General features: G+C 36.4%; 5 protein-coding genes across 7 annotated transcripts; 2 read left to right on the forward strand and 3 right to left on the reverse strand.

Moving 5' to 3' along the window:
- Nucleotides 1-630: 630 nt before the first annotated feature.
- On the forward strand, nucleotides 631-4,978 carry LOC111460611 (type I inositol polyphosphate 5-phosphatase 4-like). 2 transcript variants are annotated; one of them, XM_023103813.1, is made up of 13 exons: nucleotides 631-1,291; nucleotides 1,333-1,425; nucleotides 1,519-1,606; nucleotides 1,917-1,985; nucleotides 2,158-2,245; nucleotides 2,341-2,445; nucleotides 2,550-3,168; nucleotides 3,240-3,433; nucleotides 3,550-3,658; nucleotides 3,753-3,901; nucleotides 3,979-4,274; nucleotides 4,369-4,444; nucleotides 4,640-4,978. In XM_023103813.1, the coding sequence occupies exons 2-11, from the start codon at nucleotides 1,396-1,398 to the stop codon at nucleotides 4,202-4,204; spliced, it is 1,677 nt and encodes a 558-aa protein (XP_022959581.1). In that variant the 5' UTR covers nucleotides 631-1,291; nucleotides 1,333-1,395; the 3' UTR covers nucleotides 4,205-4,274; nucleotides 4,369-4,444; nucleotides 4,640-4,978. The 2 variants fall into 2 exon arrangements, with proteins under 2 accessions (XP_022959581.1, XP_022959580.1); XM_023103812.1 differs by having other exon boundaries at nucleotides 632-1,425.
- Nucleotides 4,979-10,595: 5,617 nt separating this feature from the next.
- On the reverse strand, nucleotides 10,596-15,250 carry LOC111461172 (pentatricopeptide repeat-containing protein At1g03100, mitochondrial). Its single transcript, XM_023104672.1, has 3 exons — nucleotides 15,077-15,250; nucleotides 11,565-14,373; nucleotides 10,596-11,114 (listed from the first exon to the last, which is right to left on the reverse strand). The coding sequence occupies exon 2, from the start codon at nucleotides 14,294-14,296 to the stop codon at nucleotides 11,903-11,905; it is 2,394 nt and encodes a 797-aa protein (XP_022960440.1). The 5' UTR covers nucleotides 14,297-14,373; nucleotides 15,077-15,250; the 3' UTR covers nucleotides 10,596-11,114; nucleotides 11,565-11,902.
- A 901-nt stretch (nucleotides 15,251-16,151) lies between these two features.
- On the reverse strand, nucleotides 16,152-20,612 carry LOC111460986 (guanine nucleotide-binding protein-like NSN1). Of its 2 annotated transcripts, none has more exons than XM_023104394.1 (10): nucleotides 20,415-20,612; nucleotides 19,882-19,943; nucleotides 19,519-19,763; nucleotides 19,258-19,369; nucleotides 18,981-19,154; nucleotides 18,326-18,546; nucleotides 17,755-18,019; nucleotides 17,486-17,665; nucleotides 16,981-17,204; nucleotides 16,152-16,731 (listed from the first exon to the last, which is right to left on the reverse strand). In XM_023104394.1, the coding sequence occupies exons 2-10, from the start codon at nucleotides 19,898-19,900 to the stop codon at nucleotides 16,453-16,455; spliced, it is 1,719 nt and encodes a 572-aa protein (XP_022960162.1). In that variant the 5' UTR covers nucleotides 19,901-19,943; nucleotides 20,415-20,612; the 3' UTR covers nucleotides 16,152-16,452. The 2 variants fall into 2 exon arrangements, with proteins under 2 accessions (XP_022960162.1, XP_022960163.1); XM_023104395.1 differs by having other exon boundaries at nucleotides 20,409-20,596.
- Nucleotides 20,613-22,328: 1,716 nt separating this feature from the next.
- LOC111461182 (protein MARD1-like) lies at nucleotides 22,329-23,771 on the forward strand. Its single transcript, XM_023104684.1, has 2 exons — nucleotides 22,329-23,394; nucleotides 23,469-23,771. The coding sequence occupies exons 1-2, from the start codon at nucleotides 22,712-22,714 to the stop codon at nucleotides 23,545-23,547; spliced, it is 762 nt and encodes a 253-aa protein (XP_022960452.1). The 5' UTR covers nucleotides 22,329-22,711; the 3' UTR covers nucleotides 23,548-23,771.
- Nucleotides 23,772-24,464: 693 nt separating this feature from the next.
- On the reverse strand, nucleotides 24,465-25,088 carry LOC111461143. Its single transcript, XM_023104640.1, has one exon. The coding sequence runs from the start codon at nucleotides 25,086-25,088 to the stop codon at nucleotides 24,465-24,467; it is 624 nt and encodes a 207-aa protein (XP_022960408.1).
- Nucleotides 25,089-25,483: the final 395 nt, after the last annotated feature.

Consider the following 25,483-nt stretch of genomic DNA (forward strand, 5'->3'; position numbering starts at 1 on the left):
TTAGGACTCATTGCATTGGCTCAGCTTGACATGAGTCTTAGATTTGAGCCCACATGTCCTAAAGTGAATTGCGACTTACAAGACGTGGCATTGTGTTTTATTCAAAAAGTAAAAACAAAATGTTTTTGTTTTAAAGAGATATATTTCTCGTCTCCTACGAGTAAATAAATAAATAAAAATTACTTTTTTTTTGGTGACAAAATTCCAAAAATATCTATTTTTATGAACTAGGAGTAAAAGAATGGTGCATTAATAAAAAAAATTATTAGAAAGATTTTGTATACCTAAGAAGTCAAAAGGTAAATTTTTGTTTCTTTTTTAAAAGTTCTAAATTTGACCCGGGTCAAACACGAACATAATATTAGATTTAAATACAAAGTTTTATATTAATTTTTTTTTAAAAGTTCGATAATTTCGTAATAGAGAAGTTAGAAATAAAAGTTTGTTGAAGATTATTGGGAGTGAGTCCACGTTGGTTAATTTAGTGAAACATCATGATTTATAAATAGAAAAGTTTATAATTTAATATATTTTTTAAAAATTTGAGTATAAAAATTAGAAAACAGGGGAGGGGAACAAACGCAGGCATTGGCTTTTTCTTTGTTATTCTAGCTCTGTTGCTCTTTTCCACAGCTCCTTTGGTTTTTGACGAATGGTGGATTTACACGATACTCAGTCTTATGGGGCAGAGAATGAGCATGTTTTACACTAACCCCAGATCCTGACCGCGGGCAGCTTTTTAGAGAGAGAGAAGGAGAGAGAGAGAGGGATATGGGTTCATGAGACAGTGAGTCAGATGGGTTGGGGCAATGCTGGGTTGGGCGGATACCCTTTAGATCCACAGCCCTTCACTAAGTCCCCAAATGGAGTCTCCCCTTGGATTTTGAGCACAAGAACTTTAGAGAGAGCGATTAAAAAACACTTCCCCTTCTCCCTTTATTGCCTTCAAATTCCTCATTTTACTCTGTACCCACAACTGGATTTTGTTCTTCATCTTCTTCGTTTCTACTGTATTTGATTCCCATTCTTCCCTTTCATCGTTGCCCCATTTGGGTTTCTATTTCGTATCGCCTCTTTTGACTCTGTTTTCCCCCCATTATTTGTGTGAGCATTGGGAAATTTTGAAGCCCCACTTGGGCGATTCCCTTTCTGGGCGGTTTTTTGGGTTATGTGTACCTGTTTGGGAGCTGGGAAAATCAGAATGCCGAGAAATAGAGATTTTCCTTGTTCACCCCTTTTCTTCTCTCTCTCTTGCTCCCTTGATAGAACAGAGGATTCCCCATTTCATGATTTGTTTTCGTTTCTTTTTACTTGATCGATCATCTTCACCATTTTTGTCTTCGATTCTTCTAGTTACTGTTGTGAATCTGGTGTCTATATGAATTTGGTGGAACAATGAGAGATGAGAACTCAAAGAAAAGCAAGGTTAGAAGAAACGCTGTGTTATGTTGTTCTTATGTGTTTGTGTTCTTCTGTTCTTTGTAAATTTCTGATATGCTGCTGCTGTTCTTGCTCAAGCTTTCATGGCCTAAAACACTGGTTAAGAAGTGGTTCAACTTGAAGAACAAATCCGATGATTTTGTATCGGATGATATCGCTTATAGAGGTGATTGATCAAATTTCTTCATGATTTTGATATCTCAATTCGTTTTCTAGTTCAGGAACAGCCTAAGAAAACTGGGATTTCCCCGTTTCTTGTAGCTTGCTTGCATTATTTAGCTTATAATTTGTTGTTTATGGCCATTAATGGGGGGCTTCTGGTTGGCTGTAGCTCAACAAGAGATCTATACTTTGTTTGTTTCCTGTTGGGGACAGAGAAAAACAAAAGAATGAAAATTATGTTCTGTTTTTCATTGTGGATGGATTTGAATGCATAGCTTTAAACATTCTTTTGTTTGTTGGTGTTTCTTTTTCAGGTGGTGATGAAGAGTGGCGGAAAAACTGTTCAAAGCGGGAGACGTGCACTGTCAAGAAAAGCAAAACAGGTCGGTTTTTTCAGACATATCTCTCCATTGCTTTCCTTTGGACCACAGACAGCAGCCTTAAAAACTCCAAAACAATGAACAAACTAACATGCTTTAATCATTCATCGTTTTCTGTTCCTCAATTATCTTCACTAATCCCTTTCAACATCTCCCAAATTACTTCCCCCACCAGACAGATCCAACAAACGACATTCGGATCGAACTCGACGAGGCAAGATTGACCTTGATGGTACGCAGGTTACTGAAGTGCAAAACTACAGGTATATGTTCTGTTCTGTTGTTTTTGTTGTGTTCTTTTGATTGTTTTTTTGTTGGATTTGTTGTCTCCTTAGCTTTATCTGTTCTGTCTGGACAGGGTTTTTGTTTCTACTTGGAATGTTGCTGGAAAGTCCCCTCCTAACTGTTTGAATCTTGAAGATTGGCTTCATGCTTCCCCTCCAGCTGATATCTATGTTCTTGGGTAGATACTCAAATCTAATATGCTGATATCTATGCTCTTTCTCTTGCTGTTCTTATTACAAAATGGTTCATTAAAGGAGATTTTTAATGTTGCTTACTTTGTAGGTTTCAAGAAATTGTTCCTTTGAATGCTGGTAACGTTTTGGGGACTGAAGACAATGGTCCAGCCAAGAAATGGCTAGCTCTAATTAGGAAGACTCTCAACAGTCTTCCCGGCACTAGTGGGACGTGTTACACGCCTTCTCCTATTCCCGATCCGGTTGTGGAATTGGACGCAGATTTCGAAGGATCGACAAGGCAGAAGGCTTCGTCGTTCTTCCATCGAAGATCATTTCAATCACTGAGCCGTAGCATGAGAATGGACAATGACATATCCATGCCACAACCACGACTCGATCGACGGTTTAGTGTGTGTGATCGAGTTATGTTTGGACATCAACCGAGTGATCATCATGAGCCAAGTTACAGATGGGGTTCCTCAGATGATGAGAATGGAGATTCACCCATTGCCTCACATTATTCACCTTTCTCTTATAATGGTTTTCTTCCCATGGAGGATAGAGATAATCGACAATCCGGTCACTCGAGGTACTGTTTAGTTGCGAGCAAACAAATGGTTGGGATCTTTTTAACTGTTTGGGTGAGGAACGATCTCCGAGACGACATTCGAAACATGAAAGTATCTTGTGTTGGTAGAGGATTGATGGGTTATCTTGGGAATAAGGTAATAAGTTCTTAAGTTCTTATTCAAACTGAAGGAAGTAAACAGTAATCTAACTCTTTATGGATTTGCAGGGATCAATTTCAATAAGCATGTCTTTACATCAAACAAGTTTTTGCTTCATCTGTACTCATCTAACCTCTGGCCAGAAGGAGGGGGATGAACTTCGGAGAAACTCCGACGTCATGGAGATTCTCAGAAAAACACGGTTTCCCCGAGTTCACGGCATGGGGGACGAGAACTCTCCTCAGACGATCTTAGAGCACGAGTAAGAATACCGATCATTTAGCAAACAAACTATTGTTACAATGCATGAACTTTGGCTGTTGGTTCAACGTTATTAGCTTTCTCTAAAACTCTGTCATTGTGATTGTCCTGTCTCAGTCGAATTATTTGGCTCGGGGACTTGAATTATCGGATTGCATTGTCGTATCGATCGGCAAAGGCTCTTGTCGAGATGCAAAACTGGAAGGCATTGTTAGAGAATGATCAGGCATGCTTGCTACAAACCTTAATCCATCCAATGTCATGTTCTTACTTATAATGATGACCAGTTTATCTAAGCTTGAAACAATCTGTTTTTCCAGTTACGACTCGAGCAGAGACGGGGCCATATCTTCGAAGGATGGAATGAAGGAAAAATATACTTTCCTCCCACGTACAAGTATTCGAATAATTCCGACCGATATGCAGGAGAGACGAGGCACCCAAAGGAGAAGAGAAGAACTCCGGCTTGGTAAAACAACATTATATATTCATATCATACCATTGTCGAGAAAAAGTTGATTCTAACTTCGGTTATTATATATGAAGGTGCGATCGCATACTATGGTACGGAAGAGGCCTTCATCAACTGTCGTATGTACGTGGAGAATCGAGATTTTCAGATCATCGACCTGTTTACAGCATATTCTTAGCTGAAGTCGAATCTATAAACCATAGCCGAATCAAGAAAAGTATGAGCTATTCGAGTTCCCGCGTCGAAGTCGAAGAGCTGTTGCCGTGTATGTATAGACATCCTGAAATGAACTTCTACTGAGGGATATTCTTGCCACTCCAAGCTTTTCTAAGCCAACAACTTGTGATCAAATCACGTACTCTACAAGAAGGTAATCAGCCAAATCCCAAGTTCATCTATATATATATATATATATATATATATATATAACAAACTTACCATACTTCCATAGATGCTATTATCAGGGCTCGTTCATCGTTCGATCGTCGTGTCGTATCGACTTCCTCACAAATCCTACTAAAACTCGCCCTCTCAATTAAGGTAATCCCATTGTCTCTACATAGTTGTGTGACTTCTGTGAAAATCTAGAGCATTAGTTTTGGGAATGCTGAAGCATCTGTGTTTGTTTTCGATCTACTCGGTTCGGGTGGCCATAGAAAACAGAACACAAGAACCAAGCATTTATATGAAACCCACTGCTGAAAAGGTTGTCTTGTTTCAAAAACAATGTTGCAGGCTAGAACAAGGAAAAGAACAAGAAAAAGTTGGTTGTTTTTACACAACCATGGCGGCCTTCTGAAAGCCTGGAAGATGAAAAAGAAGAAGGTCCATTATGAGCTTGTCACTGTGCAGGTGGCGGCGGCGGCGGCGGCGGTGGTGGTGGTTTACACACTGCAAATTTTTTTCATCAGTTAAGATTCAAACTGATATGTTGGACAAAATAAGTATCATTTTTTAGGGTTTTGGGTTCAAATGTTTAGGATTTTTAATGTATTTTAGTTTTTGGTGATGATTCTTTTCAGAGATTTTTGGGAAATAAAAGCAAAACAAAAAACATAGGCAACTTTTGAGAGATTTTAGGTTCAAATTTTGGATCGTGTAACCGTCCAAGATTATTGCTAGTAGATATTGTCTATTTTGACTTGTTATAAGGAATGTTTTGTTTATCTCACAATCCACCCCTTAGGCTCAGTGTTCTCGTTAGCACACTGCTTGGTGCTTGGCTCTAATGTCATTTGTTAACGAATATTGTTCACTTTATCCTATTACGTATCGTCGTGAGCCTCCCTCACAGTTTTAAAACGTATCTATTAGAGAGAGGTTTCCACACCCTTATAATGAATGTTTCATTTTTCCCAACTCACGAGGGATCTCACATCGTATTATTATTACTTTTCAAATCGAGTTAAAATTGTTAAGCTCAGGTCTATTGAGCTTGAATTCATCCATTCAACAAACGTCTACTTTCTGTTTGATTCGTTCAAAATAGACGATTTTGTCCTTGGATAAACTTTTCAATTATAAATATAAAGGCATAATCCAGCCCAATCGAAGGGTGAAAAGGTAAAACTTTATCCTAATTTTTTTTAATATTTGAAATTAAAGTTAATGTCTTTATTCCACCAAATGTATTGGGATTCTGTCGGGCCCACTTAAAAAAAAAGGTTGTAAATAATTTAATTACAACCACAATTTTCAAAATAAAATATCTATTAATTAAATCACACAATATTTCTTTTCATTTTTTAAAAATATTTATTTTAATTTCTTATCTTTTTAATAAAAGCAACAATTTAATTCTTTTTAATCAAATGGTTATTTAGTAGAGTAAAAATTAATATTTTTTTAACAGATATTTTAAAATTTAAAAGTGAAAATAAAATTAATATTTACATTAAAAAGAATTACAAAAAATATATTAATAGTTTTTTAAAAAAATAATAACTAACAACGAGTAATTAAAAAATAGAGATAATATTTAAAAAATAAATAAATAATATTTCCTTAAAAAAATGTTTGAAAAAGTCGTATTCCTCGAGATGGGTTATGTTTTCACGGTCGGTTGACCGTTAAAAAAATCTAAAACAGACCGACCAACACCGTCAAATAAATAAATAAATAAATAATAATAATAATAATAAAATTAATGTTTAGAATAATAATTTATTTTCGCCTTTCTCTATTTTCAACGGAATATAATAAATATTGGACCAGCTAGTTTAATAAAGTTCTGATCTCTCCAAGATTTCGGATATTTTTTTTAATAATATTTTTAATTAATTCCACGTCAGCATGCATCCAAATTAATTTCAAACTCAAAAAATGAACATTTTATTTTTATTTTTTATTTAAAAGAAATATAATAATATATTATAATTATTTATAATAATGTAACAGTCTAGTAAAAAATTAGGGTATATTAATGAATCGTGACTAGATTTTAAGAGAGATTCTGATGATAAGATAACTAAGAAAACTCTTAAGTGTACTTTCGAGCAATTCTTTGTTGGATAACTGTTGCACGGGATGTAAAGGAATGTTGGAACTATCACGTGGCAAATGGGAATTTTAAAACGTAATAACATTGACTAGAAGATTAGAGACACGTAAATTTATAATATTAAACTGAAATAAGAGTCGGGTTTTAAAAAAAAAGAGAGGAAAAGGCAATGTTCTTTAAAAGAAGAAGCATGGGTTAAGGTTGATTTGTTGGAAAGAATTAAAGTAAAAAGTGTTATTTGGATAATGTTAATAATGATGATTACTTACAATCAACTCATCCAAACTTCAAAAAATAGTTATAAATCTTCAATCACCTCATAATTATTGTTTTTTTTTAATATTATTTCTTAAAATAATATATATGTGTATTAATATAAAATATAATTTATAAATTCATTGAATTTGTTCATAATAAATCAAAAAAACGATTATGAAGAATTATTAATTATTTTATTATTTTGACACGAGAACAAGAAAAATAAGATGAATAATCTCTTTTAGAATCTTTTGTTCGTTTATTTATCTTATTTTTAAGATTTTACTCGTTCCCGCTATGTATTATTCTAAAATAATACGAAATATTGATAAAATTTCGTGGGATTTGATTGAATAAAATAAATAATGTTTATTTTTATAGTAAAAGAAGAAGGAAAAGAAGAACACAAATCTCAAGGGATTTTCAGCTTTGTTATTTAAAAAAAAAATTAAAAATTAAAAATTAAAAAAAAAAAAAGAAAAAAAAAAGACAGGGTTTAGGATATTCTCAGTGTTCCTCAGCTTTTGTAGTGTTGTTAATAGATCTTGTCTCTCTTTCTCTCTCATTTTTTCTCTCACTAGATCCCATCTTGTTCCCTCTTACCACCTTAAACAAATTTTTCCTATCAGCTTTTGGAATTTCTTTTTGAACTTTGTGTTTTGGAACAAATTCTTTCTTTGTTCGTTAAAACTCGAAAAGATTTGAAAATTAGAATGAAAGAACCGCCGAGTATTGTTGGGAGAGAATCTTACATTGGCTAATTTCGAAAATGATCATGGGTTTATAAGTAAGGAATAATACATCTTCATTGATACGAAATTTTTTAGGAAGCTGAAAGTAAAGTTACGAGAGCTTATGCTCAAAGTGGACAATATCATATTATTGTGGAGCGTGAATATGATACGATAGACTCGGCTTCTAGAATATTTTAAGAAAAGTGGAGGCAAAAAATGGAAGTGGGGAAGAAGCATAAGAAGAAGAAGAAGAAGAAGAAGAAGAAGAAGAAGAAGAAGTTCAGTTCCCAAAATTCAAACTATCTATTCATCAAATCACCATTTTGTTTGACCCACCTTTGTCCTTTACCCTTCTTTCCTCCTTTTCTTTTGGATTCGTTCCAATTTTAATGCACGTCGAGTTAGACCCGCTTTCCTCAAAGCTTTAGAATACACCCATAAAGAGTTGTTTCCACATTTTATAAAGAATGTTTCGTTCCCTAAATGTATCTGTAAAGAAATGTTTCTACACACTTTTAAGAAATGATTTGTTCTCTTCTCCATCCGATGTGGGATCTCACATAACGAGACGTTGTCGCCCGTAAAACAACTTTGATGGTTAGATGGCTACTCACGAACATGGCTTACTTAACCGACTAGTAGTTAGATTTTTTATCTCCTAAACAAGGGGTAATAAGAAAAATAAGTGCTTTTAAATTTTTATTGAGAATAGAGAAATTAAAATTAAATATTTAAAAATATAAAAAAAAAAATTGAAGGGAATAAAATTCAAAAGGTAAAAATAAATTTTAAGAATTAATTGAGTTAATTATTAGGCAATAATAAAGTGATGTACTTGTAGTGCTGCCACACAAACAATAAATAACAATGGAAAATACCATTTTGTCCAAAGCAAACACATTGGGTCAAACAAAGTACCTTTAGAAGTAGGGGCTTTTATATCAACATTTAACTAACTGAATTGACCGCATTGTCCGAACTAATTTGAATCTTACTCTCCTTTAAAGTGATTCCCTATCGTTTTAGAGTTCTTGGATAGTTTAGATCTAGACGTCTTATTTTTCAATGAGGTGGGTCAAACTGAATTCCTAGCTTAATCAACTAGGGATAAAATCATCTTGGTTCGAGAGTTTCAGCAAATTTACAATTTAGCCCTTTGGTTCCTAGTAGTGTTAGGTATGATACATGATAGGACCCACATATGATGGGAAAAGAAAAGAAACGGTATGAGAAAAAGATAGAATTAGAGGGTTGCATATCCAATAAATAGCAATAGTCTTTTATGGTTAAGGGAGGTGAGGAAACAGAGCAAACAGAGCAGAGCAGAACAGAGCAGAACAGAACAGAGCAGTGCAGAGTACTAAGACTCTGTCACTGAACTGTGCTTACAGCTCCAAATGTATTAAATTTGGCAATAATGGAGATTGGTTAGGTTTGGATATGCTGAAATTCAAAGCAGCAGGCACATTTTTTGGGGAATGCATGATCATAACGTATGAATTCACTCACTACTGCAAGTTTTGTTCAGTAAAAAGAGACAAAAAGAAGGCCCATTTTAACACAGCAGAAGAGACGCACAGAAGACACTGCAATATCAATATGTATATCTATATGGAAATGAGCTGATGCTGGCTTCGGTGCTCAGCCCATTCTGACACTGTTAACGCACGCTACAAAATTACACCAATCACACTCATCATCAATGCTATTCCCTCTCTCTCTCTCTCTCTCTCTCTCTCTCTCATGCAAGAACAACAGCAAAAGATCCCCACATCTTTTGAATTCAAAACCAAAACCCCATTTGATTTTTCTCTCAACTTTAAAGCTGTTGAGATCTGATGCAATAAAGTGGTGTATAACTAAGAACAATCTGTAGTATAGAAGCAAAACCATGTAGATAGCAGAAATAAGTAGTGTGGCGGTGGTGGGTAATTAAGTTTAACCATGTCAAGAGGTTATCAGCATTCAGTATATCAGTGGATTTAACTTGTGAAGCAAGGGATGTCAGAAGCTGAGTAAAGAGAGAGAGAGAAGAAAATGAGGAGCTGTGGGGACAGACAACCAATAATGAGTCAAAACACAAAAGGGGTCTGGTTTTGGGGATAAATGACCTCACTCTAAGCGTAAACACTGCCAAGAAATCAATGGGGTTTTGTTTGTATGTCTTTGTTTGCCAGCTTAAGCATGGAGTAAAAGAGTACTAAAGGAGGGAGGTGCTTGATTTGGTTCAGTGATTCAGTCCAATCCACTCGTCATTTCATTAACAATGTTTTTCTTTTCTTTGTTTTCTTGGGATGGTGACTATGGCAAGGCAACCTTAAGATTCCAAAGCTGTATGTCACACTCCCTTTTCTGGTTTTTTTGGCCCTCTGAAAGTGTTTTTTAGATTTTCGAGAAAGGAATGAACCTGACTATGACTAAACAATTCTTCTTCTACTACGTACCATATTTTTATTAATACGTGGCTGAATCTGAATATCCTCTTCATTTTTCAATGCTTTTAGTTTGAATAGCTTGATATAATCTCAAGGGACTTCCACATCAATGTGGTCCAAAAGTCTCTCAAGCAGGGAACTCAATAACGGAAGATTATCAGGTGATGATTTGTTAAATTCAGGGAAGTTTTGGATGGTTATCTTTGAACCCATTGGACTAAGTTAAAGCCAAACGCCAGAGAACTAAACACAAACTTAGACAATGCATGGTGTCGAGGCCATAACGTTAGCGAAAATTGGGCCGGTTCGTGAAAAGTTGAGAGGTGTAACCACATATGGTGCCAAATATAAGGTACCCAACAAAACAAGGAGGTCTAGATTAACATATACTGGTGGAGTGTTGGCTGAAGAAGCCCCAATCCTCAAGCTAGTGATGGAAAATGACTTATGCAAAGTAATGATAAAGAGTTGAAGCTCGGATGTGTATTAGAATGACCAAGTCCAGGTCCAATAGACTCTCTACAAGTGAAAGGCTGAGCAAGATGAACACCATTAAGGCAATATGCGCTCTAGATCCACGTTTAACATAGAGACCTAAGTTGGATAAGGTCACTAATAAAGGCTCTCCATAGTGAACTCTATGAAACAGTTTTAAGGGGAGAGTCGTATAAAGTTAAGCAGAATATTGCAAGATTTGTCTTTGAATCTGAACAAGTAGGGGAAGCGGGGAGTTTTTCAGATGATGATAAGCCCTATACAGTGAAGAATCCTAAAAGGCCGAAGAGACAAAATCTCTATTATGTAGGATATTACAGCATCTAAAGTAAAATTTCAACAGAACAATAATCTTAACTATTACATGTTATTCAATCAAAACTAAAAGAGTTCTTCAAACTGTCCCTAAATCCCACAACATCACAACCCGACAAAAGCTATGTAAACAATCATGTGCACAATACAGAACACGGGAAGCTCTCAACCATGAGAATCTAAAAGCAGGAAATGCTCATTTTTTCACAAAACTGCATGACAATGTCAAGTGCCCATCCTAGAATCTCGGTGTAAGTAGCTGCACACGTAATAGTAGATGACTGAAAAAACTGCAAATCAGTACCTTGTCACAGTCTTCTTAATCGCCATGGAGAAGCAATAGTCAAACAATGCTCATAGATTTGATTCTAACATTGCGGTTGATGGAGGAATACTCACTTCTCTCGACTCTGAGCTTTCCCGCTTGATCATCTTGTCGAGGGGCAGCAGAGAGAGCCTCCAAAGTTCAAATACTGCATGATGCCACCAAAGTAGTGTTTATCATTTTTGTATCAAGGAATAAATTAGGAGTACAGTACAGTACATGTCGAAACATAATCACCACATGCAGAAACTGAAAGATAACAATAGCACAATAAGCAATACTTTTACTGTAATCAACTCTGATTAGAAACACTGAAAGAGAAGAAAAGTATACGTATTTAACTCTAGATTAACAAGTAGGATCATAAGAACCTCTGAAGTTCACAAAACATAAATCAAAATATATAAACCGAGTTAGTTCTAGTGAGTTTTTTTTTCAAATAGAACTTGATTAAAAAATTGACTTCACGATCGAACCGATCAGTTAATTCCTTATAAATAAATATAAAACTATGGTCAAACGTCATCACCGCAATGAGCAGGTAGATCACAGAGAAAATGAAAATGGGCAAAAGGGGAAGAGAATTGGAGATGCAAACCATAGTCCATATAATCTTCTTTCTTACACCAGTAACATTCATCAATGACTTTGATGATCGGTTCCTTGCAATGCTACTTGTTCTCCAGCAACTCCAAAGTCAGAATCTTGCCCTACCACCTCCACATTTGATGTCTTCAGAGCTTTTTTATTAATGCACTCAGCTTCTTGAAGATAGATACATCAATATAGCTGAGAAAATCAATCCAATCATGTGGTGGCGTTGAATGTCATCAACAAGAGATTGTTGAGTGGCATGTCCATCAGTATTGAACTAAAAAACTTGAGGACCGACAATGCATGAGCATTTGACTGAAAAAATACACATTTTTAAGCAAATCAATACAAACCAACCCATTTCTTAAAAGCCAAGGCTGACTCTCTTTTCCTTAGTTGAGCTTCTGTTTGGATCTTGGAAGCCTTGCCCTTGTATAGTGTTTTATGGTACTTCAAGAACAGGGTTCTATATTTGTACTTGTCAATGAACATATTATCTTTCTCCATCATCTCTACAACTTCATTTGCTCGAGCAAAAAATCCACCCCTCACAAATGTATAGAGAACAGAATCGAGGAGTTCTTGATCAAACTTCAAGAATGAAGCTGATGCAATACTTTTCATTTCCCCCCACAATTCTGTTACTTCTATATATTTTCCACCAATGGCAGCATATCCAGTTACCATAGAATGGAAGGTCTGAGCATTTGGACAATGTCCAAGGCTTCTCATTCTCTTCAGAGCCTTCTCAGCATCTTGCATTAGCCTCTTCTTACAGAAGAAATGTATAACGTTGTTCCAATCATGAAGTCCATAATCCACTCTTTGCCCATCTTTTATTTCCTGTAAAAGTTTTGCCATCAATCCAGCTTCACCATTCTCTGCACTACTCTCAACTAATCTTTTAAATTCTTTATGCCCAGATCTTGGTATTTTAGCTTCTTTCATCTCCTGAAACAGTCTGAGTGCCCCCTTGTTGTCATTCTGAAGCACTCTAGAATTGATCAGTGCATCATAACAGCTTGAGTCAAGCTGTATGCCAGCCTTGCGAGCATCTCGCAAAAGAGATGCAACCTCACCAGTTCGATTAGTTTTACAATAAGCCTTTAAGAGAGAACCATATACCGATGAACTAGGTCTAGCACCAGCTAGATGCATCTCATCAAGAAGGTCGTGTGCTTGGTCCAACCACCCAAGTGAAATGCATGCATTAATGACATGAACTAACACCGAATCATCATTAGACACTGGTGCTTCTTCCTTCTCTGCCTTGATAAGAAACTGAGCTAAATCCTTGATCTTACCAGCTTCCAGAAAAGCCCGAACTAATTTCACAAGAATAGCTTCAGTTGGCTGGAGAATACCACGCTTCGTTGTAACTAATTCAACTTGCAACTGCAGCTTCATAAGCAGGGTGCGAAGAATTTCCTTTGCTTCAATATCAAGTTTCAGAAAATTTCGGTCCAAAACAAATTCTTCATAAGAAATGGACTTCCTATTTGATATCTTATCTTTCAATCCATCATTTTGGCAGATAAAAGTTCTCTCAGAACCTTGTCCAGAAGACGGTCTTACGTGATTTTCAGCAATTCCACATGCTAAGGTGGCTGTAGCAACCGAATTTTTGGCTATCTTTGCTTTCCTCAGCATGTCCAAAACCATGTTAGAGGCAGATTCAAGATCTCCAAATTTCAGATGACATGTTAGTAAGCAACTATAAAACTGCCGAAATTGAACATCACTTAGGTTATGGGCTTCATCTATGTGTCTCTGTAATTTCCTTAATTCTTCTCTCCGCCCATTTCTTTCATGTATATGAACCATTACCATCAATAAGTTGGTATCTACTTTGACACCAATTCTAGGCATCATATCAAGGAGTTCTTCTGCCTTTCTAGTTGTCCCAAACAAGACACAACCCGCCAGAGCAATGTTAAAGGCAGTAGAATTAGGCTTCATAGCAATCAAAGGGGCATTACATTTTTTACGTGGATCCACCCTGCCATCTTGAAACAAGTAGCCTATTTCAAGAACCAATTCTGCAGCAAGGTAAGCCCCAGGACCAGTCTGAGACATGTGAGCCAATATTGCAGACCAAACAGCAACAGAGAAAAATTGTTCTATTTTTATCAACTTTCTTAGAATAGTTGATGCTGGAATTGGTAGCCCCGATTTCGCAAGACTAAAAGACAAATAGATTAGAGTGTCCTTCTCTAACAAGTTCTGTTTCCCTTCTGTAAATGCCTGTTCTACCAAATCATAGGCCTTCTCAAGCCATTGAGTATCAAGACTTTCTGCAAAACCTGTTAATATGTTTTTAACAACAGATTTTCTAGGAAATCCTTCCATCTGCATATGCTGTTGGTACAACTTCCACGTATCGTTCAATCTAAGCTCTTCAATAGCAGTTTGTATGTCCATACTTAGTTTTGCAGGATCTCGAGCCTGAACCAAAATTCTTTCAGACATTGTAGATAGCAACTTGATGTCAAAGATGCATCTACTCCTAAGACCTAGCACAATGGGTTCTACATTTGAGCTTGATGGTGATGAAACAAATGCTCTCAAAGACTGGCAATTTGAATTGAGTGAGCAGTCACAGACCCCAAAGATTTTGTGAATAGAGCCATGAAATAAGAGGTACAAAGCAGAAGGCGAATACACAGCAGCCCTGCAACTCGACTTCACGATCAGATGCGACATCTTACAGTTCCAACCACAGAGCCAATACATCATCCAAAGTTCAAATGTACCAACATTGGTTAGACTTTGCAACGGATAGGTTTACCGACATTTGCATCAATTCTTCCCATCTGCGGCATGCAAGAGCAAGACTAAGTTCATCAATGCTTGGAAGTAAAAGTCCAGAACAAGAACAGACCATTTTATTCTAATTTGCAAATGAGTATGACAACTACAAATTAAGCACTTTTTGTTCCTATTTTGTCATAATAACATTACTATCAAAATACACTTCGTATCAAGTTTTCTTCAATCTCAAAGCACCGGTTCAATAGTTTAAACTCTTAAAAGTTAATACAAGTTTCATTTTCATAAGAAAAATGGAAATTCTTGTCAGATAGCAGGAAGAAAAATAGACTGCGATTACGAGAGAAGTAAGAAAAATAGTTTAAACTCTTTTTCTTTTTCACATAAGTGAGTTCAAACTTCAAACAAATACAAAACTAAACTAAGCCGAATCATAACACCGTGTAAAAACCCGAAAATTTTGTATTGCAAGTGTAAAGCCAAAACCCGAAAAGCAGTGGCTGAGTCTCACGATTAACCGCTCCACGAACAAACCAAAATTCATATATATCAACCAGAATGCTACACAAATTAAGGGATACATAAAAAGAAGGCCTAATATTCTGAAATATAATCATGAACGCATGTAAATAACGCGGCAATGAGGTCCAAAATCAAAGCAGATGAAGACGGATTCCAGCATCAACCATTCTAAGAGAGGCGGTCGACATGAAAGAAAATTGGAGAGGGCGCTAAAACCATACTTACAGGGGGAAAAATAGGAAGCTAAGCAAAATAATGGCGGCTTGTTCCACTTCGACAAGCCTTTGACGAGCTCCCGATTGAGCCTCTGTTGCAGCCTACAGCCGTACTGGTATTAAGCTTTTAAAGCTTCGCCTGTTGAAGCCTTGAAGAAGACAACCCTATTCTTACTTGGGTAAAATTTCATTACATTTTTATAAAAATTTCATCTTTTCTCCAATTTTAAGATGGTTATTCCATTTTTGCTCCCATTTTTTTATTTTGTCCATTCAAAAAAAAATTTGTGTGGGGGTAAAGTTGACCACTCGAACAGAATTGAGCTGCGTGCATTTCACACTTATGCTAACTAAGCTACGTGCTCGAGAGTATACTAATTGAATCACTATTTTCGATCAGCTTCATGGTCAAGAGGGAAACAGCCCGGATCACCAGCTAAGGCCCCGAAGTGACCGCTCAGTGATAAAGGAGGTAGGGGTGCAGAGACAGCCAGAAGGTTTGCCTAGAAGCAGCCACCCTTGAAAGACTGCGTAATAGCTCACTGATCGAGCGCTCTTGTGCCGAAGATGAACGAACGAGGGTATACTAGTTGAGTTATTTTGATAAAGTACTAATTGAGTTATATGCATCTCAAATTGAATTACAAAAATTATAACACTCCATTTTTTTATCGAAAACTAAACATCGAGATGACTAATTTAGTCCGATTTTTTATTTATTTAATTGATCAAAAAGCTCACCTTGAGACTAGACGTGTTAAATATTTACAAGAAACTGTACTCCTCAATTTTGTTAGGTTCATATCATTATCATTGTTCTACTTTCGCTCTAACCCTCTAACCCTACTTTCGCTCTCGCTCCCACTCCGATCACAGACACGTCCACATTTGCTAGAAGATAAATTTTGAGCAGTAAAGAGGAACCATCATTGAAGCCTTCCAAAAAAACACAGCAAAAACAAACCACCCTGCCTAAAAGCTTCATATAGTCGCATATGATGTAGAGTCACGAACGAGGTTCGGAGACGTTCGTGTCTGTTACTATCGTCACGTCTCCACCCCTCTCTTCTTTCTAATCAAAATAATAGATATCAAAGCCAAAATTGAGATTCTGTAATTCCAGTCCAATTCAGTACAAGCTGTTCCTAACATGCTTCACTCGTACAGATGAACAAATTCAAGACGGACACATACACTAACCAAAATTTCCTTCCATTACGACTAGGAATCTAAAAGCACCAAAACTCTATGGAAAAGTAACTGAAGTGTTAAATTATCACAAAACCTTGAATATACTTACACTCCAGCGCGCATGAGGCTTGATTTCCATGGCAACCACGAATCTTGTGGTTGTAATTGTGATTCTTCTTTGTGTTAGGGAATTGATCACTTCTTGAAATCCACTTTAAAATCATAGTCATCATCTTCCATGGCATCCGTGGACACTGAAGATTTACTACTATTGTTGCCTTTTTTCCTTTGCTTCTTCTCCGCTCTCCTCAGTTTTGGATTTAGAATACCTTCTGCTGCATACAGCTTCTCATTTTGTCTGCTAGTTGCATCTTGTTGTCCCTTGGCTTTGTCGTCTTCTTCCTGCTCCATGGACTCGTCCTCACTATTCTCCTGGACTTCGTCGTCTTGCATAGATGGTTCGTCATTCGCGTTCTGCATTGCAAAATAGTAATATGTATATATAGTCCTAAACCCCACATGTAAATAATAACAGAGGTTACAAGAAGACAGAACTTTGCACGGGTTGAGAATCTCTAAAAGCTTAGATATGAAATAAATCATACAACAGAGACTTAAGTTAGAAGCTCAACCCTAAACTGGTTGCAGAGAACTGGCAAGTGTCGCGTATGTGTGACTGAACTATAAGACAGATTTAGAGGAGAAAGAGGAAAACAGGCATACCTCTTGCTCTTCTTGCATGCTACTCTCATCAAAATTCAGTGGACAACTTGGGGGAACTTCAACAGGATTGAAATCGTCCACGGATTTCAGGCTTCCAATGAATGAAGATTCACCGCTATAAACTTCGTCAACATTGAACTCTTTCCCGAGTTCTGTGACGATCCTTGCCTCTGAAGGATCTACCTGACCCCTAACCGGAGGCATCGTGTAATATGGAATTTTACCTATGACATCGAGCAAGTGAGCAAGCATTTAAAACCAGATTCTGGATAACTTTTTATGTTTCAAATGGAAAAAATGAACATTTTCTGTCATAGCAAAAGGAACGCTTCTTCTCCTTGGTTTGATCTGTCGAGTTCATTTTGCATTGGTGACTTTCATTAAATAATGTTAACAGGAGTAGTTGGGAGAAGGTCCAACTTATTTAGCACTTTTCATACATCAATGAAAGTTTAGAATGTGTTTCTTAAATAATACAACACAATTAAAGAAAAACAGAAAATACCTTCGTTCCAGTCATGCAGAACAATTCTAGCAGCAGCTCCAATATCCACAATACCCCCCTTCTTAAGTTTTCCCCGAATCACAGCTACCTTCTGCAGAAAATCATCGACCGTATCGAAGCTTGAAAGCTTATACAGAGTTACCAGGGTTTTGGAAGGGCAAAGCTTCAAGATCTCCTTAACTATGATATCCAAAAGTAGTAAATAAGCTTTAGAACACCAAAACTCAAGGACCACAAAAAGAAGATACAATATTGCCAATTCGATTTACCAGGAGCAACGGGATCTTCCAACTTCTCTATTCTTTTGCAATTCCGCAGAGCTATAGATGGCTCATTTTCTTTGGCTCTGAGCATTACAACACCTGGGCAATCCAACAATTTGACATTTTTGTCTAGATGGACCTCTTGCATCGATCTTGTTAATCCTGGCGTAGCACCAACGCCAACAACATGGGATCTCTTCAAACTATTAATAAGACTACTCTTGCCAACATTAGGCAAGCCGATAATACCCACAGTAATTGTTTTTTTAATCTGCCAAATGGAAATACACAGTTGACCGCATCAATTACCCAAAATTGGAAAGGAAAATTCCAGAAATTGATCAGAGACAACTTAATAGAATAATAAACACATGCTTGAAAACTAATCACGTGGAGCAAAAGAGTATACGACAATCCCGTGCACATATATCGATAAATAATCATCAAAATCAGTGGGATGATAAAACAAATCAGGCGAATACACAAAAAGCAGCACTAAAGAAAACAAAAAAGAATCATCAATTCTTGAATAAAGTGTAAAAAAATTCTATAGACCTTCCAGAAACCTTAGAAGTACCTCATAACTTCTTGAATAATTCTTCAACAGTTTAATGAGAGTTTCAGCTCCAAGGCAATCACTTCTCTGCAATAAATTGCTTGTTTTCGTTTTGGATGCCTTTGCAGATTTCCAACCTAAGTTGGACCTTTGTTCTTGCGTGCTACACTTGAAGGCAACAGCAGGCAATTCTTCTCTCAGATAATTAAGCCATTTCTCAACGGCCTCTCGAGGGACAAGATCTGTTACAAAAAATATATAATCACATATACGAACTGTGATTGCTACAGATCTCCATGGGTCTCACATGACCAATCCATCCACAACACAGGATTTTTATTATGGAGATAAAGTAAAGATTGCATCATTAAGAAATAACAGCTTCTATTCTTCCCTAATATATTTCCATTCATTACCTGTCCATTCATTATCCATTCTTTACTAATTGATCTTTTTATAAGCAGATTTCATACTTTAAAATGTTTTGAAATGAGCGTGAAATTATTGAAATCGATCTTAAAATATAACTAAATTGTAAAATGTCTCAAACTTGGCCATAGCCTAACTCTTTAGGAAATAATGAACAAAGATAACCATGATGTATGGCATCTATTTTCTATGCTTATGTTCATTTTCATTAATTAACAGCATTTTGGTACAGGGGGATGGAATTTACCAATTTTATTCAGAAGCAGTACAAGATGCTTATCAGGACCCGCCTTCATCACCATCTTTTCCATGTCAATACAACGGGTGCCAAGGGGATCTCGTGCATCCAAAACTTCTAAAATAACATCTGAGGCCTCAATAACTTTGACCAATTCCTTGTAGAAAGCCCTGTCCGAGTGATCTGCACATTTTATATTTATAGTCAGAAACCCAACGCAAAATGTGAAGATCACAATTTGTTTTTTCCACTTTTTATCCAAAACTTCACATAGAAAACAACCTACCACCACGATTCCGTGGCCCTACAGAGTTATCTACATCCTTTACACCTCCTAATCTTTGTTCTGCTGAAGCCATATTATCATCTGCTAGCAGCCCTAGCTTCCTCTTTTGAGCCTGGACAATATTAAACAGTTACACTACAAGTAAATTGCTACAACAACGGATTTAATATGAATGGAGTAACAGTCACGCATTCACAAGCACATAAATATATACATAAAAATCTAAAACCATCTACGATAAAAGGTATTAAATTGTATTACCCTCTCCTTCCGAGCTGCTTTCTTTTGTTCCATCTCATCAAGCGCACGGGCACGACGAGCTTCAAGAGCCTTGAGCTCTTCTTCCTTGAAGGGCCAGTCATTGGGAATACCTGGGTCCTTCTCAATCTTGCTCTTGCCCTTGACGGTTAGCTTCTTGGCTTCCTTCGCCTTCTTCTTGTGATGCTCCTTCACCTTTCTAATGATCTTGTACTTCTTCTTTAGGGTAACCCTCTTGCTTTTGCTCTCTACAAGAAAGAAAACATTTTAAAAAAGAAACCATACAAACACGTCCCAGATGCTGCAGAAAAAAAAAAAAAAAAAAGCATTTATTGGCTTCCAAAATTATAAATAGCACCCACTTACTTTTACTCCTCTTAACCATCTTTAAGTTTCAGAAGACGAGGTTTTTGTGCAAATGGATTTCACTGTCAACACAAGAGAATAACTCAGCAAAATCTCTACTATCAGTATATATGAAACACACGTGAGAACTTCATTTATGTATTCTTTACTTTAAATTTCTGAAATCAAGCAGTTCAATTTTACATTAAGAAACAAAAACAATCCACATTCATAGAACACAGTTATTGGTTCATTACCATTCAATTGAGCGATTGCTCCTAATGAATAAGGTTGAAGTTGTTAAGTCAATCATTCAAGCAATAAATTAAAAGAAAATTGGATGACTAAACCATGTTCGAATCAGAACATCCGGACACAAACAGCTTTCCAATTTGCCGCAGAGCTGTTTTTCTTCGGCTATTACTGTCATTGTTGAAAATCATTTGAAAGAAAAAAAAACGAACAACTCCACTGTTTTATCATTAGAGAAGTTCTAATTTCCGTTTTTCAAGCGAGAAGAAAGACATAGGTGGATATTAGAAGAATACCAGTACCAGCAAGGGAGTAGAGAAAATACAACGACAACGGTGGTGGTAGTGGCACGAGCGGAAAAGGACAACAACGGGAGAAGCAATGAAGAAGCGGAGGAGAAAACGGCGGCGACACTGAGCTGCTGAAACGAAGGTGGAGACGGCGTGAAGAAGAAGGGTGGAGCACTTATGAAAGAGTTAGGTTTTCGTCGCTCTTTTATTCATTTTTATTTTTATTTTACGAACTGGGCTCGGTTCCGTTACAAAGAAGCGGGCTGCTTTATTGGGCTTAGAGTGAATAAATATAATTTTATTTTCTCTAACATTTTCTAATTTATATTAATTTCCAACAATATGCTTTAATTTAATTATAGTGAAAGCAGTGAGATGTTACCATCCACTCCCTTTGAGAGTCCAGCGTTCCCGCTAGTATGTTATCCTGTGTTTGACTCTGATACAATTTGTAACACTTTAACCTCACCACTAACAGATATTGTCTGTTTTTAGCCTGTTACGTATCAAATATCAGCCTCACAATTTTAAAACGTGTCTATTATAGAGAGATTTTCACACCCTTGTAAGAATACTCCATTTTCACAGCACGTAGGTTGGATTGAGTTCAAATAAATAAAAATTTTATAGATTAATTCGTGAATTTAATTTTAATTAATTCTTATGAATATTATTTTCGATTATATATTCCGACTCTTAATTTTTAAAAATAGTTATTAAAAATAGTTATAAATCATAGATAGATATTTTATATATTCTAATTTTATTTTGTTAAAAATAAAAAATTTTAAAAATTACGAACCGACCAAATGGGGTCAATAATTTATTTTTGTTTGACGAAAAAGATTAATATAAATAATTTATTTAATTTTGTTTTGCTCTAATAATTCACGTTATTTTGTAACTTCTCATCATTTTCACTTTGAAAATGATAAAATATTTTATATATAATATAATTTGTCCATACCCAAATATGGCCTAGTCTAAAAGCGAGTCAGGACAAGGCTTCACGTGATATAAGCATGAGAATAAACTGTCACACTACACGACAAACCCCACCATTAAATAACATAAATATATTAAAGAAACAAATTATTATTCGAAGAAAAAAAATTATTAGGTTTATTTTTTATCCTCCGTGACGCCCGAGGGAAGAGGTTGCATGAATAAACTGAAACTATATTTAAATAAGAGCGATCTCGAGAATAAAAATAACTCGTGTCGGTCCTATATTAGATGATTTCCTATAAATTTTCTTAAAAGCAATCCGAGACAAGTAGATAACATAGTCATGTCAGCGAAGATACATGAGAATAGATGAGTTGTAACAACCCAAACTCACTGCTAGTACATATTTTTCGCTCTGGGTTTTCCCTTTGGAGTTTTCTCTCAAGTTTTTAAAACACGTATGTTAGGGAGAAGTTTTCACTCTTATAAAAAATGTTTCGTTTCTCCCTCTCCAATTGACGTGGGATCTCACAATCCGCCTCCTTCAAAGGCCAACGTCCTTGTTGGTGTTGGATGATGAAAGTCCCACATCCGCTAATTTAGGAAATGATCATGAGTTTATGAGTGAGGAATACTAACTCCATTGGTATGAGGCCTTCTGGGGAAGCCCAAGGCAAAGCGATGAGAGCTTATGCTCAAAGTGGATAATATCATATCAGTGTGGAGAATTGTGTTCGTCTAACAGTTGACACTTGTACAATGTAGCTTTAACGTATTTTTACACCAACAGACAAATCTATACGTCAAATATTAACTAGTTGATCGAAACAATCACTTTTCAATAGTTTGAACCCTAAGGGATCGAGATTGAAATGAAATTTAAACGTTTTAAGGAACGAGAAGGTATAAATAGATTAAGTAGGTTGGAAAGCAAACAGAAGTAGGATAAGAAGATAAGGTTTGCTTTTCTTTTTTTTTTAATTTGAATGAGTCATTACATTTCCACTAATTACATCAAACTAATGACAACTTTTGGAGTGAAAAAAGGAGCGATTTTTGGAGGTTTTGTAGGATTGTGTTATTAAGTTGAGTTCAACCCATCATCCATGTCTTCTTCTTCATCATCATCTTCATCTGTTTTTCCTCTGTAAATGCGTCTGATTGGCCTTCATCAGCGGTGGTTTGTTGTTCTGTTCTTGTTCTGGTTCTTGTTCTTGTTCCACGGAACTGCCATGGAAGCAACTGAAGTTTAGCACTCATTTTCGAAGGCTTCTTCTCATTTAGATCCGTTTTTCCATAGGGTTTCTAATACCCTTTTGTTTATTGAATCCAAATCCAAATCCAGAAACTGGTTTCTCAAGATGTTGAGGAACAGATCTAGAGCTTTAATGGCGGATCAAGCTTCACCAGTTTCAAATTCTCTGTTTGGTTCTCCAAGATTCAAACCTTTTACACCAACAACAACACAATCAATTGATCACTCTGTGATTAGTCCCACTTCTGTTTTTGATTCCAAACCATTTTTCTCTCTTCAAAATCCCTTCTCTTGTGATCCCAACACAAAACCCAATTCCCCCAAGAAACCAATTTTCCCAGGAAACAAACAGAAAATCTCTGGCAAAAACCCAATTGGGCTTGCTTTAATTGAGGAGAAATACGATTCCACGCTCTGTAAAAGTGTAATTTTCAGAGCTAAACTTCGTGTCAAAATCCCTCCTCCTCTGCTGCCGGATTCCGCCGTAGACGACGGCGGTGGAGATTTGTTTCCTTCTGGGATTGGTGATGGGGGGATGATGACGGTGAAGGAGATGGAGGTTTGTGAAGAGTATACTTGTGTGAGAACTCATGGACCTGATGCTAAAATTACTCATATTTTTGATAACTTCGTGGTGAAAAGCTCTGTTGATTCTGGACCTGAGAGAATTTCCATGGCGGATTTGAAGAACAAGAACAAGAACAACAAGAACAACAAGAATGATTTTCTTAGCTTCTGCTACACCTGCAACAGAAATCTTGAGCTCACAAAGGACATCTATATTTACAGGTGCGCCCATTTTTTCTGGTTTGTTCTTGGTCTGGAAGAGTATTAATTTTGGTCCATTGCTGTGTTCATTGCAGAGGTGAGAAAGCTTTCTGCAGCCATGAATGTCGCTACCAAGAAATGCTTTTGGATGAAGAACAACAACAATCATCTTGATTCTTCCATCATCGTCTTCAACCTCTGGTTTTCTGGTTCTTCTTCCAGTAAATTTTCACATAAAATTCATGGGTTTCTTTTTTTTTTTTAATAATAATTTTTGTTTCTTTTTGGGTTTCTCTCATGAAGATATAGATAAGAGAGAGAAGTGTTTGTAGAGAGAGAAATTATAAAATATGTTCAATATGTTTACTGAAATGATTGCTGCTTTGGCTTTTACTAAATCTGAGTTATTATTATTTTATTTCAACATAACGTGACAAAAAAAAAAAAAAAAATTCTAATTCAAAACATTTTACCACGTCAACTTTCGTAAGAATTAGCTTTGGTCGATCGAGATAATCAAGATGAATCTAGATGGCTCATTGAGTAAAATAAGATAGAATGAATGTATTCGATCAAACTCGCTCAATAGACTAACAAAGTAGATGAGAAAGCTCATTCTATTATAGTGCAATTCATATGATAGGAGGAGGGAGGTTAGTACAAGTTCCTCGAAATAATGGGTCGACTAGGGGTTTAGATCAATCATCTCAGACTAACGGGTTATTCTTTTGACTAGTGAATGAATGACACGTGTCTAAAATTGACATTTTAAGGACAGAGATAGTTCGTTTAGAATAAGATAAGATGAACATACTTGACTTGACCCATCTAACAAGACATAACAAGATAAAATCTCTACGAATTATTTCATTTCATTCACGTAATATCTAAGTTTACAGGCCTAAATCAGGATGAACTAAAGATTGAAAGCTGAGAATATTTACCATCAGCTACAAATCCCACTTCCCAAAAACACATATCAACCATGATTCTTCACTATATTTACAGTCATTCATACACACTAACCCCGCATCAAAAAGAATGTGTCCTACAAACAAGTGAGCCTGATGCTCACTCAAACATCACTCATATCATTCAGAGTCAATATCGAGGTGAAGAATTTGTTTGAGTGTTCTTGTTGCATCATCAACACCATGAAATAGCTCTCTAGAAGAGGAAGGGCGATGGTTATGGCCCCGCGTTGGGGATGGTGGTGCAGATTTCACAATTGGTTGAGTTCTTCTGATTGCTTGAGCGGTTGAACCGGTGGGCAATTGGAGTGACAAAATTATATTTCTTCGAATTGAGAAATTGGGCATTGGCAATGAACTTGCAGGGGGTGAATTTGAGTAAGTTGGTCCAGCCCAAAGCTCAGGGTAGGATGAACTCTTATTATAACAGCAATGTTCATCAAAATCATCACAAATTTCAGGATTAATCGGAATTGGATCACTTCTTGGAGTTGGTGAAATCGGTTTAGGGTTACAATCAGTCGAAGGGGGTTGAATCTTTGGGGAAGAAGGATGACAAACAGGAATCGAAGAAATCTCCAATGGAACAGGGCGAAATCCTGTCCCCGATTGATTACTCAATCGATTTTGATTTTCCTCTCTGTCTTCTTTAATCGTAAAATCCCCAAATCGACTCATACCTAGATTCTTGAACAGAGTGAAGAACTCATATCTGTACTGTTCTACAATCATCAAGGTTTTCATGGCAGAATAAAACTCCTAATTCATTTAAAGATTCACAACTCATAACCTCACTAAACAAGAACATAAAAATCAACGACGAACTCGCGAAATCCTCAGTCTAATGAACCGAAAACAACAAGAAAGAAACAAATCGCTGCTTAAGAACACAGAAAACGGACGAGATTGAACACGAACTGACCTGGAAGTTGAAGAAATACAAATCCTCAGCGAACGATCATGTATGAGATAGTGAATATGAAATTTTCATCGATGAAGTGATCTTTCTTTGAGCGATTGAACTGGAAGTTGAGTGAATCGGGGGGTTTGTTCTTCATCCTTTTCGTCTTCCCGGGGGGGGCTTTAAGAAACGGTAGCCGGCCTTGGCTCGCTATGAAGTTTACGGTATTTGTCCCTGT

Source organism: Cucurbita moschata, unplaced genomic scaffold (assembly GCF_002738365.1).
Source record: "Cucurbita moschata cultivar Rifu unplaced genomic scaffold, Cmos_1.0 Cmo_Scf00024, whole genome shotgun sequence".
In the NCBI taxonomy this organism is placed as follows: Eukaryota; Viridiplantae; Streptophyta; class Magnoliopsida; order Cucurbitales; family Cucurbitaceae; genus Cucurbita; species Cucurbita moschata.